The sequence below is a fragment of the Fukomys damarensis genome, unplaced genomic scaffold, assembly GCF_012274545.1.
Source record: "Fukomys damarensis isolate Sample0158 unplaced genomic scaffold, DMR_v1.0_HiC HiC_scaffold_32, whole genome shotgun sequence".
Taxonomy (NCBI): Eukaryota; Metazoa; Chordata; class Mammalia; order Rodentia; family Bathyergidae; genus Fukomys; species Fukomys damarensis.
The window spans coordinates 30,722,629-30,735,411 of record NW_022900944.1 but is presented as its reverse complement, the minus strand read 5'-3'; the positions used below and the strand labels follow the sequence as shown (position 1 = coordinate 30,735,411).

Genomic DNA, 12,783 nt, shown 5'->3' with positions numbered 1-12,783 from the left:
CTACCTCTTCCCCGGCCATTCTCCCACTCTTCTCTCCGCTCATGCTCAACCCTTTTCCTTCCTGGCCCTTCGCTGGCTACCCCAGGCCTGGGTTCCACAGCCCCATCCCCAGCGTATCCCATCCCTAGCGCAGCCCATCCTGGGGATTCCCAGACGGACACCATTGGCCATCTCAGTGTCTCTGTCTCTGTCCCCCCACGCTCCCCAGGCACAGACACCGGGCGTGTGCACCAGGACCAAGACCCAGTCCCGTGCTTATCTACAGGGAGAGCCCGGCCTCTGTGAACGGAACTCCCACCCCCCCAAGAGCCAGAGAGTTAGGAATCGTCCTTCCTCACCCTCCACCATCACTCCATCGCCAAGGCCGGGGCCTGCCATCTTTCCTTCCTAAAGCTTTCTCTGGTCTCTGCTCACTTCTTACCAACAGTGGATTCCCAACTCCCCTTGCCTCCCTGAACTGGGTAAGGGCTCTTTAAGAGCCCTCTTGGTTTCTTCCCTTGGCAGCCAGGAGGATGCAGAAGTCATCAGTCCTGGTCATTTCCACCCTCCCCCAAACAAAACAAACAACCAAACAAAGCACCATGGGCAGTCCCTTCTGCTCTGGGTCTGCTATAGACAAAACAACCTCTGGGGCCCTTTTCTCCTTTGTTCCTCCCACTCATCCACCAGGTTCTTACATTTTTTTTTTTTAATAAACCATGCTGTTTTCTGCCCCAGGGCCTTTGTACGGACTCTGCCTGCTTTGTCTACTTTCTTGTTTGATGAAGTCCTCCTGATTCCTCAGTGAATATGATGCAGGGCCATTTTCGCAGAGAAGGCTTTCCCAACGTTCATTGTTCTATGGCCAGCAGAGCTAGAAATCTGGGATGCGTGGAAGACCCAGCTGTTCTGGAAGGAGGTGGGTAAAAGAGCAAGCACTAAGAGTCCAAGGAATCCTAAATTGGGTGATTCCTGGTAACAGATGTCTGACTGGTTTCTAGGACAGCCAGACCAACATTATCAAAAAAGGACTACTGGGGAGAGGGGTTCAGTGCACTGATCAGAGAAGGGGTTAGCCAGCAGGGAGGGCCAGACCCCTGGCATTTGGATTTTCCTCCCAGGTCCTCCAGAGGAGTCTGGGTGATGTTTTAAGTGAGGAAGGCCAGGTTCCAATTTATTAAAAATATGGTCCTAAACTGCAATTCAGTAACAAGGAAACAATTGAATTTTTTAAATGAGCTAAAGTTTTGAACAGACAGCTCACAAAATTGATATATGAATGCCTGGTAAAAACTATAAAAAGAGGTTCCTCACTGTTAGGTTCCTAGGCCAGCATAGGACTCCAGCAAGATAATTCACACCCATTAAAGTGTCTTGAAAGGACAAAGAGCTACAAGTGCAGGTGAGGCCGTAGAGTATAGGTACATTTCTACACTTAGGGTATCCAGGATTCCAGACTTTGTTGTTGTTGTTTTTCTCTCATCAAGTCTATTGGTCCATTTTAGGGATACAGTGCAGTTACATTCATCATTGGGATCTTGTACCTTTACATGACAGGTCTTAGTTCTCATTTTTTTCCCCTTGTCCCTGCCCTCCCTTCAACCTCTCCTTCCCTCCCCATTTACAAACACTTCATTTCCATTTTTTCATTTTGTCAGATTTTTTTCTTTTCCCTTATTGCCTTTCCCCTACCCTTCCCACTTTCCCTACACTTTTAGCCCTTTTCTTCCTATTTCACATTGTCAATTATCTCATTAGGATCTTATGCACTATTACAGTTTATTCACACCAGAGAAACAATTTGGTATTTACACGTGTGTGACTTATTTATTTCACTTAGGATTATATCCTCAATATGTATCCATTTTCCTATGAATGTATCTAATTTCTCATTCTTTATGGCTGAGTAGTATTCCATTTTATAGAAAAACCACATCTTCTTTATCCAGTCTCCAACTGATGAGCAAATGGGCTGTTTGGAGAGCAGTTTGGCAGTTTCTTCAGAAGTTTCCTAGGTTTATTGTATAGCCCAGCCACGGGTCATTTATCAGGTAGAAATGAAAACACCTGTCTGTACAAATACCTGTTTCATAGAAGCTCTGCTTTTAATAACCCAGACGGGAAACCCCTACACACCCATCAACAGGTGAATGAATAAACTGTGGGAGATCCACACAGTGGAATACTACTCAGTGGGGGAAGGGAAAGAAGAAGCCAGATTCAAAAGGGTACATACCCCTTTGTCCACTTTTCTGAGACACCAGAGTAGGCAGAAGTAAACAACAATGACAGAAGTCAGATTGGTAACTGCCTAGGGTGGGGGTAAGAGACAGCATCCTGGGTGCTGGCAGTGTTCTCTGCTTTGATCGGTGTTACACAGGGTCGTGAATAGGTCAACACACATCAAACTGTGCATTTAAAATGAGTCCTTTTGTTTCATGTAAATTACATCTCAGTTTGCAAAAAAAGGTAACAAAATAAAGCAAAATAGTAAGTCAGGTCTAGAGGGGCTGGGAGAGAAGCGGGAAGTACTCACTCAAGGGGCTTGGATCCCCGTGGTGTTCTTGTGCCCACAGCAGGATATGAATTCTCCAGCAGCTCACCATGGCCAGGCCGAGCTCAGAGCTTGTCAGCCAGGCTGGACTCTGGAAATACCTGCTATGGAATGAAGCACTGTTGCTCTTTTTTTTTTTTTTTTTTTTTTTTTTTTTTTTTTGAGACAGAATCTTGATAAATCTCTTAGTTGCCCAGGTTGGGCTCAAACTTGCGACTCTCCAGCCTCAGCCTCCCAGAGTCCTGGATAATAGTTCTGTGCAACCTACCTGGTTGGCTCTATTATTTTTTGAAACATGCTCCTGTAAGGAAGATTTCCCCTTCTTTTCCATTTACGTATTTTATTCTTTGGAGTATAGTTAAATACTATCCCACTATTTTGCTGGTGAAGTTTTCCACTTTGGCCATTAGAAGCCCCTTCACTCAGGGCTTTCCTACCTCCCTGAGTTGGTGCCTGTGGGCCTGATTTCCCCATTACATTTTTTTCCATCTCTTTATTTCCTTATTGTACTCTTCCAATACTAGCCCTAGGATCAGCCGGTTCCCCGTGAAGTTCTTGTTCTTTTTGTTGTTGTTGTTCTTTTGTTGAGTTTATTGATACATTTTGGGTATGCAGTATGAATATTCATTACTGGGATCTTGTACCTCTCCGTGACGGGTCTTGGTTCTCATTTTTGCCCCTTGTCCCTGCCCTCCCTTCACCCCCTCCTCCCCGCCCTCTTGTTCTTTTTATTGGAAAATATATTCGGAAACCAAGGTCTCCCCTGGCATTTTACATTTGAGGATTTGCATTCCTCTAGACGTGAGTAGATCCGTTTTTGTCACGTGTGTAAGGGTCATTTTTATTTCCTTTTCTGAGAACGGACTATTCATGTTCTTTGCATATTTTTTGTTGTTTTGTTGGTCTTTAAAAATTTATGCATGAGAAGCTGGGTATTGTGCTGCTTAACTGTAATCCCAGCTATTTAGGAGGCTGAGGCAGGAGCATTTCAAATTTCAGAGCAGACTGGGGAACTCAGCAAGACCCTATCTCAACATAAAATAAAAAGGACTAGGGGTGGAGCTCAGTGGTGAGCACTTGCCTAGCATGTACAAGGCCCTGTGTTCAAGCTTCAGTTCTGCAGGGAAAAAAAAATGGTAAAAAAGATTGCATATGTTCAGAAAATTGATTCTTTTTTGAGAAAGCAAATAAGAAACACCTTTTCCTGTTTTTTTTTTTTTATTTGTCGTTTTACTTTGTATTTTCACCATACAGATATGTAAGTCTCATTTGGAAGTTGCTTTCTTTTAGAACTTGAAACACTTCAGTCCAAGCTCTCCTGGCTTTTAAGGTTTGTGTTGTGAAGTCTGCTGTAATTCTGATGGGTTTATCTTTATAAGTAATTCATTGTCTTTCTCTAACAGCTTTTAAGATGTTGTTCTTGTGCCAGGCGTTGGAGGCTGAGGCAGGAAGATCGCCTTAAACTACATAGTGAGTTCAAGGTCAGTCTGAATTATATAGTGAGACTCTGTCTTAGAAATAGAAAAAAAAAAGTTTCTGCTCTTGTGCTAGACTTCTGGTATTTTGACTAGTGTGACTAGAAGTTTTGATTGTGGCTATTTGGGATTCTATATGCATCACTTATCTGTATGTGCAGTTCTTTCCTTATATTTGGAAATTTTCTCTTATTATTTCTGTAAACAATTTTGTTATGCCACTTGTGCTATCTACTAATTTTTCACTTATTTCAATTAATCTTTTTTTGGGGCGGGGAGGGTTTGAGATAGGGTCTCACTTATGTAGTGAGACTGACCTGGATCTCACTGTGTAGCCCAGGCTGGTCTCGAACTCACAGTGATCCTCCTGCCTCAGCCTTCTGAGTGCTGGGATTACAGGAGTGCGCCACTATGCCTGACTATTTCAATTAATCTTAAATTAGTCTTTGCATTATCTAGCAGTGGTTGGATCCATTTTTCATGTTCTCTTGTTATTTTTAAGGAATCTTTGAGCAATTGGTCTTTGAAAGAATCCTTGTCTTCTAATTCTGACGCTCTGTCCTCACATTGGTCATTTCTGCTGCCCATATTTGCAATAAAATTTTTAACCTCTGAGATGTCTGTTTGGGAGCTTTTCATGGACTCTAATTCTTTTCTGTACTACCTAATTCATGTTTTGTGTCATTGATTTTTTTACCCACCCTCCTTGTACCATAGTTGTCATATATATTACATTTATAGATGTTGCAAATCCTATCATATAATGTTATGATTTTTATTTCCAGACCTCAAACATATTTTAAAGAACCCAAGTGGTGAAGAATATTCAATCTACCCACTCGCTGCTTGTTGGTTTTCCTTCATCTTGGAAGTCCCATGTTTCTCTCTGAAATCATTTGCCTCTGTCCAGTGAATTTCCAAAGGAAGCACATCTGCTAGTAAGGCTTTTTCCAGTTTCCCTTTGTTTGAGAATGTCTTCATTTTGTATTCAATGATGAAGGATATTTTCACTAGATATCAAATTGTTGTTTCCATATATATTGGGGGGGATACTGGGGCTTGAACTTGTGCACTTGTGAGGCAGGCAGCAGAACCACTGAGCTAAATCCCCGGCCCTGTTGTTTCCCTGTGTTTAACACATCCTTTTTTCTTGATGTTTTTCAAGAATTTCTTCTTTATTTTTGGTTTTTATGAGTTTAAGATGTATTGGTTCAGGAGTATTTGCAGTTTGTTTGATCTGGATTTTACTGGGCATCTGAATCCATAAGTCTATGTCTTTTGACAATTTGGGAATGTTGTCAGCCATCATTTCTTCAAACAAGTTTTTGTACCACACCTTCTTTTCTCTTTCTGTGAATCAATGAATATTAGACCTTTTGATATTATCTCTCAGGGTTCTGAGGGCCTGTCATTTCTTTTGATCTTTTTTCTTTCTAGATAATTTCTATCTACCTTGAATTTCATTGACTTTTTCCCCAGCTTTTATTTTTTATTAGTACATGTTTACAATACGTATGATTACATTTCTCATGGGGAGTTGGTACATTTGCAGAATACATCTTAATTCTTTTTTTTTTTTTCAAAAAGCAATGGCAAATTTATTTAAAAAAGTAAAAGCGAAGAGTGAAAAGTGAAGAGAAGGCTCTGCAGAGCGAGCTTGGGCAGAGTAAAAGAGTAAAAAGCACCGACAGAACAACACCTTGGAGGGGAGGCAGGGCGGATATCGTCAAGAAAGCTATCCTAGCTATCTTAATTATTTTTATGTCCCCTTTCCCTCCACTTCCTCCCCCTCCATCTATCTCTTTCTATATCTTTTCCATGTGAAAAAAAAAATCTCTCTAGTTCTTATTATCTTTTATTTTGCTCTTTATTTATATTTTGGGTTTCTCATATAAGAGAAACCTTGTGATAATTTTATGCTTGTTTGTCTTATTTCACTTAACATCATGATCTCAAGGTGCATCCGTCTTCCTACAGATAACTCAACTGTATCTTTCTTTGTGGAAGAGTAGCACTCCATTGTGGATAAACACACATTTTCTTTTTCCATTCATCTGTTGATGGACATATAGGCTGCTTCCAACATCTAGCTTTTATGAATTGTGCTGCTGTAAACATGGATATATATGTATCACTGTAATATGATGTCCTTTACTCTTCCAGGAAGATACCTAGAAGGGGAATAGTTTGGTCAAATGGAATTTCTAGTATTACTTTTTGAGGAATTTCCATAGGAACTGTACTAGTTTACATTTCACCAACAATGTAGGATTCCTATTTCTCCACAGCCTTGCCAGCATTTATTATTCTTTGATTTCTTGATGACAGCCATCCTTGTTAGAGTAAGATGGAGTCTCAGTGTTGTTTTAATTTGCATTTCTCTAATGGCCAGTGATATTGGACATTTTAAAAATGTATTTATTGGCCATTTGTACTTCTTCTGAGATGTGTCTCTTCATTCCGCTTCCCATATTTAATTGGGTCTTTTATTTTTGGGAATCTAATGTTTTTGAATAATTTATATATTCTAGCTGTTAGTTTCTGTCTGAGCAATAGCTGGTAAAAAATGTTTCCCTTATATAAGGTTGTCTCTTCACTGTGGTAGTTGTTTGCTTTGCTGTGCAGAAGCTTTTTAATTTGATGTGATCCAATTTGTTGATTCTTGGTACTATTTATTATGCCATTGGTGTTCTTTTCAGAAAGTCCTTGCCTATGCCTGTGTCTTTAAGAGTTTTACCTATTGTGTCATCTAGCAGATGAAGAGTTTCTGTTTTAACATTTAGATCTTTGATCCATTTTGATTTTAGCTTAGTTCATGGTGGAATACATGGGTCTAGATTCAGTCTTCTGCATGTGGATGGCTAGTTTTCCCAAAACCACTTATTAAAGAGGCTATCTTCCTAGACATGGTGGTGAACACCTGTAATCTCAGCACTTGGGAGACTGAGGTAAGGGGATCACTGTCAGTTCAAGGCCAGCCTGGCCTACATATTGAGTTCAAGGCCAGCCTGAACTACATAGCAAGACCTTGTCTCAAAAAATAAAAAATAAAAAAATAAATATCTTTCCCCCAGTGTAGTTTTTTGCCTCTTTGTCAAAGATCAAATAGCTGAACATGGCCGAGATTGTTTCTGCATCTTCTGTTCTGTTCCATTGATCCACATGTCTGTTTTTGTGCCAGTACCATGCTGTTTTTATCACTATAGCTTTGTAATATAATTCAAAATCTGGATTTGATACCTCTTGCCTTGCACTTGTTACCCACAAATGTTTTTTGCTATTCTGGGTCTTTTCTGGTCCCATGTGAATTTGAGGATTTCCTAGTTCTGTGAGGAATGCTATTGATCTTTTTTATTGAGATTACATTAAATCTATTATCAGTTTTGGAAGTGTGACCATTTTGACTTTATTGGTTCTGACTATCCAGTATATCTTTCCATTTTCTGATGTCCTCTTTGATCTCCTTGTGCAGAGTACTGCAGTTTTTTTTATTTGTTATGTTTTTGTTTTGTTTTTTTTTTTGTGGTGCTGGGGATCACACACTGGGCCTTGTTCATGCAAGGCAAGAGCTCTACCTCTGAGCCACATCCCCAGCCCCCAGAAATTTTCATTGTAGAATTTTTTCACATCCTTGGTTAGGTTAATTTCTAAGTGTTTAATTTTTCTTGATGCTATTTTGTTTATGTGATATATTTTATTTATTTATTTGTGTATGTCAAACCATCCTTGCATCCCTGGATTGAAGCCTACTTGGTTATGATGTATGATCATTTTGATGATGTGTTGCATTCTGTTTGCCAGAATCTTGTTGAGGACTTCTCATCTGGGTTCCTTAATGAGATTTTCCTATAGTTCTCTATTTTGGTTGGATTCTTCTAAGGTTTTGGAATCAAGATAATGCTAGCTTCCAGAATGACACTAGGAGTAGTCCTTCCTTTTCAGTTTCATTAATGAGTTTGAGGAATAGTAGCATTAGATCTTCCCTGAAGTTCTTGTAGAATTCAGCAGTGAATCCATCAGGCTCAGGCTCTGGGTTTTTCTTAGTTGGTAGGTTTTTTTTTTCCCCTGCTTCCATTTCAGTGCCTTTTGTTGTTGGATCATTCAGTATTTTTCTTGGTTCAATTTTGGTAATTAATATGTATCTAGGAATTTATTCATTTCTTCTGAATTCTCTAATTTATTGGAATATAGGTTTGCAAAATAGTTGCTAATAATCTTCAGGATTTTTTATTTCTAATTGAATGGATTTGGGCCTTTTCTTTCCTTTTTGGGTATAAGATTGGCTAAGGGTTTGTCTATTTTGTTTATTATTTCAAAGAACCAGCACTTTATTCTTTTTTTTTTTTTTGTATTTTTTTGGTCTCAATTTCATTCATTCCAGCTCTGATCTTTATAATTTCTTTCCTTGTACTAGCTTTGGATTTTGACTGTGCTTGTTTTTCTGAGACTTTGAGATGCATTGTTAAGGTATTTATTTGGGCTCACTCTATTTTTCTGATGTAGACATTCAATGCCATAAACTGTCCTCTTAAGTCTGCTTTTGTTATATTCTCTAAGTTCCAGTATATTGTACTGATATTATCATTTAAGTCTAGGAACTGTTTTACTTCTTTCTTAATTTATTCTATGGCCCACTGATTATTCAAGAATGTATTGTTTAATTTCTGTGCATTTGCATAGTTTCCGTGATTTCTTTTGCCATTAATTTCTAGTTTCATTGCACTATGATCTGATAATATGAATGGTATAATTTTGATTCTTTTGCATTTACTTAAACATAGACAATAAGGATTGGCTAGTGCATGACTATTTTGGAGAAAGTCCCTGTTCTGCTAAGAAGAATGTTTTCTGTTGTTGCATAGAAATGGTAGATATCTATTAAGTCCATTTGTTTAAAGGTTTCATTCAACTCTAATTTTTTGTTGATTTTCTTGTCTAGTTGTGACAATGGAGTATTGAGGTCCCCTATTATAATTGTATTGATGTTTATCTGATATTTCATTTACAGTAGTGTTTGTTTTCTGAAGTTGCGTATGCCATTGTTTGATGCATATACATTGATAATTGTTATCTCTACCTATTGAATTGTTCCCTTAACCAACATGCAGTGACTTTCTTTGCCTTTTTTTGATCAGTTTTGATTAGTTTTGGTTTAAAGTCCACTTTGCCTGAAAATGGGATAGCTACTCTTGCTTGTTTTTTAGGTTCCTGTTGCATGGAATATTGTTTCCTACCCTTTGATTTTTATTCTATGAATTTCTTTTTGTGTTATTTCTTGTATCCATCATACCATTGGATTTTCTCTTGGCTCATTCTGCCAATTGGTGACTTTTGATTGGAGAGTTGAAACCATCACATTGAGAATTTTTACTAAAATGTATTCCTGTAATTACATTATTTCCTCTTGCCAATTCCCTTTCTTTCCCTTCTACTTTAATGTTCACCCTAGTTGGAATATTTATTCTTTCTATTGGACTTTTGGCATTGTTAGCATCATTCTTTTTTTGAGGATATTCTTGATAGTTTTTTTTTTGGAGTGCTGGTTTAGTGATCATGAATTTTTTAAATGTGCTCTTTATCATAGAAACGTCTTATTTCTCCATCATTTTTGAAAGATAGTTTTGCAGGATGCATCAGTCTTGGTTGGAAGTTATTTTATTTTAAGATTTCAAACACTTCACTCTGAGCTTTCTTGGCCTTAAAGTTTTGTGTTAATGAATCTGCTGTAATCACTTTCTAAATGATTTATTGCTTTTCTCTAACAGCTTTTAAAATTCTGTTCCTATGTTAGACTTCTGAGATTTTTTTATTATCATGTGTCATGTAGAGGTTCTCTTCTGATCATGACTATTTTGGATTCTCTATGTCTCATCTGCATGTTGAATTCTTTTACCATATTTGGAGTTTTCTGCTATTATTTCTGTAAACAGGATTTTTATGCCATTTGTGCTGTCTTCTCATTTTTCACTAATTCTAATTAATTTTAGATTAGTGTTCTTTGCATCATCTTACAGCTGTTGGATCCATTTTTCATGTTCTTATACTGTTTGTTGTTATCTCTCAGTAATGGTCACTGATAATAGTCCTGTCTTCTCATTCTGACACTGTCTTAACATTGGTCACTTCTCCTGCCTGTAGTTTCAGTAGAATTTTTAACTTCCTGAAGATCTGTTTGGAAGCTTTTCATGGGCTTTAATTCTTTTCTATACTGGACATTCATGTTTTGTATCATTTGGTTAGCTCAGCTAGCTTTTTATTAATGTCTTCTGTAGATTCATTGATCATTTCCTTTATTAGGTCCATTAACTCTTTAATTAGATCTTCTTTGAACTAAGAAACTTTTTTTTTTTTGATACTGGAGATCAAACTTGGGTCCTTGTGCTTGTGAGGCAGGTGGCAGAACCATTGAGCTAAATCCCTGGCCCTCTAAGCAACTTATTGATCCATATTTTCTTATCTGCTATGCTCTTGAATAATTTATCTATTTATTTATTTATTTTTGGTTTTTTGAGACAGGGTCTCACTATGAGACTGAACTGGAACTCGCTATGTAGCCCAGGCTGGTCTCAAACTCACAGCGATCCTCCTGCCTCAGCTTCCTGAATGCTGGGATTACAGGTGTGTGTCACCACGCCCAGCTTGTATGCTTTTGAATAATTTAGCTGTGCATGTTTTCATTTCCTCCCTCTCAATTTCAGCTTTGGGGGAGTTTGGAGTTTGGGGAGGCATTTTGTTTCCTTGTCTTCTTGTGTTTCTATTTTGGTTTGTTGTTTTTTCTGGTGAGGCTTGTTGTGGGTTATTTATAGTGGAAGATTTTGTTGCTGGTATGGAGGCCATTTCAGGTAGCATCTGCTTTTCAGCAATGCACTCTGACTGTGGCTAAGTGTAGGCCTTTGCCTCTGTCCCACAGTGCCAGCACCTCTTTTTCTTTGGGAGGAGAGCCTACCATGTATTTGGCTCAATGCCCACTTCTCTAGGAATGGACCACAGTATTGCTAATGACACCAAAGTAGTCCAGATATGGGCATACAGAGAAAACCAACAACTGTGTCGCTTTGGCTGTAGTAATAAAATCAGCAACAATAATAGCATCAAAGACAAACTGGATATTAACATACACTAAGAACCAATGTAAAAGAGATCTTATTTCTTAGCCATTTAAAAGAGATCTATCATTATAGTATAAACATTATACCAATATAACCATATAAAAGAGATCATTATAGTATAATCTTAATCAAAACCATATGAGATCTGTTACATTTAACCATATAAAAGAAATCTATCATTATAATATAAACACCAAGAAAAACCAAATATTAAATACAAAAAGTATCTACTTAATGGAACAATTGTAATTCCATTAACAATAGAATAGTATTCATCAGTAATAACATAGAGTTAACTACTTAAAGATTTATAAAGCTTAATTGTTATACTAGTATAGACAGAAGGAGTGGGGAACTGGAGAATGAGAAAAGTGAAATTTGAAATATGATAAGGAAGACAGAAAAGTGAGATATGGCATCCTATTGCAGAGTCAAAGGATATTAATATTAGATAAAAGAAAAGTGAACAATAAAAAGAAGGAAAAGATCCTCATTTACACTTTTAGTTTTGCACGCTAGAGAAACTATTCAGTATTTACATATAAAATGTATAATTGATATTGTGAAATAAGAAGAAAATGTCTAAAGGAGTAGGGGAAGTGGGAGGGGTAGGGGAAAGGAAAGAAGGAAAAATAAAAAATATGAGAAATGGAAAAATATGGAAACAAAGTCTTTGTAAATAGGGAAGGGTGGAGGGGGTGAAGGGAGGGCAGAAATAAGAACCAAGATACATCATGCAAAGGTGCAAGATCTTAGTGATGAATGTAACTATATTGTATACCTAAAATGTACCAATAAACTTAATGGAAAAAAAAAAGAAAAAGAAACAAGAGAACAAAATAAAAGAAAAAAAATAAGAAAAAAGATTAAAACCCCAACCCCTAAATATCCCCCCAGAAAAGCAATGAAAGAACAAGAAAATTAAGTCAATTAGAAAGAATTCCTGTTTTTGAATGAGTAGTTTCTTTCCAGAATCTGCAGTCTTTGCATCTAAGAAGTCATGATTTTTTTTCTGCCTAGTTTAATGGCTATAGGTTTCTCTCCCTAGCTTTATGGCTCTGCTTGCTCCAGAGCCCCCTCTGTCCATACACCTCAGACACTGGCAATTGTTCACACCCAGGTGTGTCCTTGCTCATGTTAGCAGATGGGAAAAGCAATCATGCCTCTAGTCTCTGTTGGATGTAGGCAATGGAACAAGGATTCAATCAGCCTCCTTGGAAAGCCACACTCACTAGGTCTGTTTTCTCATGACAGAGAGCAGGACCTATGTCTTTTTCTGCTGAAATTTAAACTTGTAAGAGGGTCTATGTCTAGTCCCCATCCTTTCTGCTCCTGTCTCCCATGGCTGTCTCTCACCCAGTAACTGTGAAAGGGTGACACTTAAAACATGAAGTGGAGTTGGTCTGTAGTTGTTCTGTGAACTCACTGAAGCACAGGCTCAGCCTCCCATTTTATTTATTTATTTATGTATGTATGTATGTATGTAGTATGTATGTATGTATTTATTGGAGACAGGTCTTACTATGTAGTCCAGACTGACCTTGAACTATGGTAGACTGGCCTTAAACTTGTGGCTATCTTCCTGCCTCAGCCTCCTGAGTGCTGAGATTACAGGCATGTGCTACCACGTCTGGCTGTGGCTCAGTTTTAAACACTCAACCCTTTC

At 38.0% G+C, this 12,783-nt stretch overlaps 1 protein-coding gene across 3 annotated transcripts in view; it reads right to left on the bottom strand.

The window, feature by feature from the left end:
- Cmtm3 (CKLF like MARVEL transmembrane domain containing 3) overlaps positions 1-86 on the bottom strand; it is a 19,805-nt gene extending 19,719 nt beyond the window's left edge. Inside the window, exon 1 of one of the 3 annotated variants that reach the window (XM_033757793.1) lies at positions 5-86. In XM_033757793.1, coding sequence (XP_033613684.1) covers positions 5-43 — 39 coding nt within the window. In that variant the 5' untranslated portion in view covers positions 44-86. The remainder of the gene's footprint in view (positions 1-4) is intronic. The other 2 variants (XM_019205760.2, XM_010612161.3) reach the window with 2 other exon arrangements.
- Between the last annotated feature and the right edge of the window lie 12,697 nt (positions 87-12,783).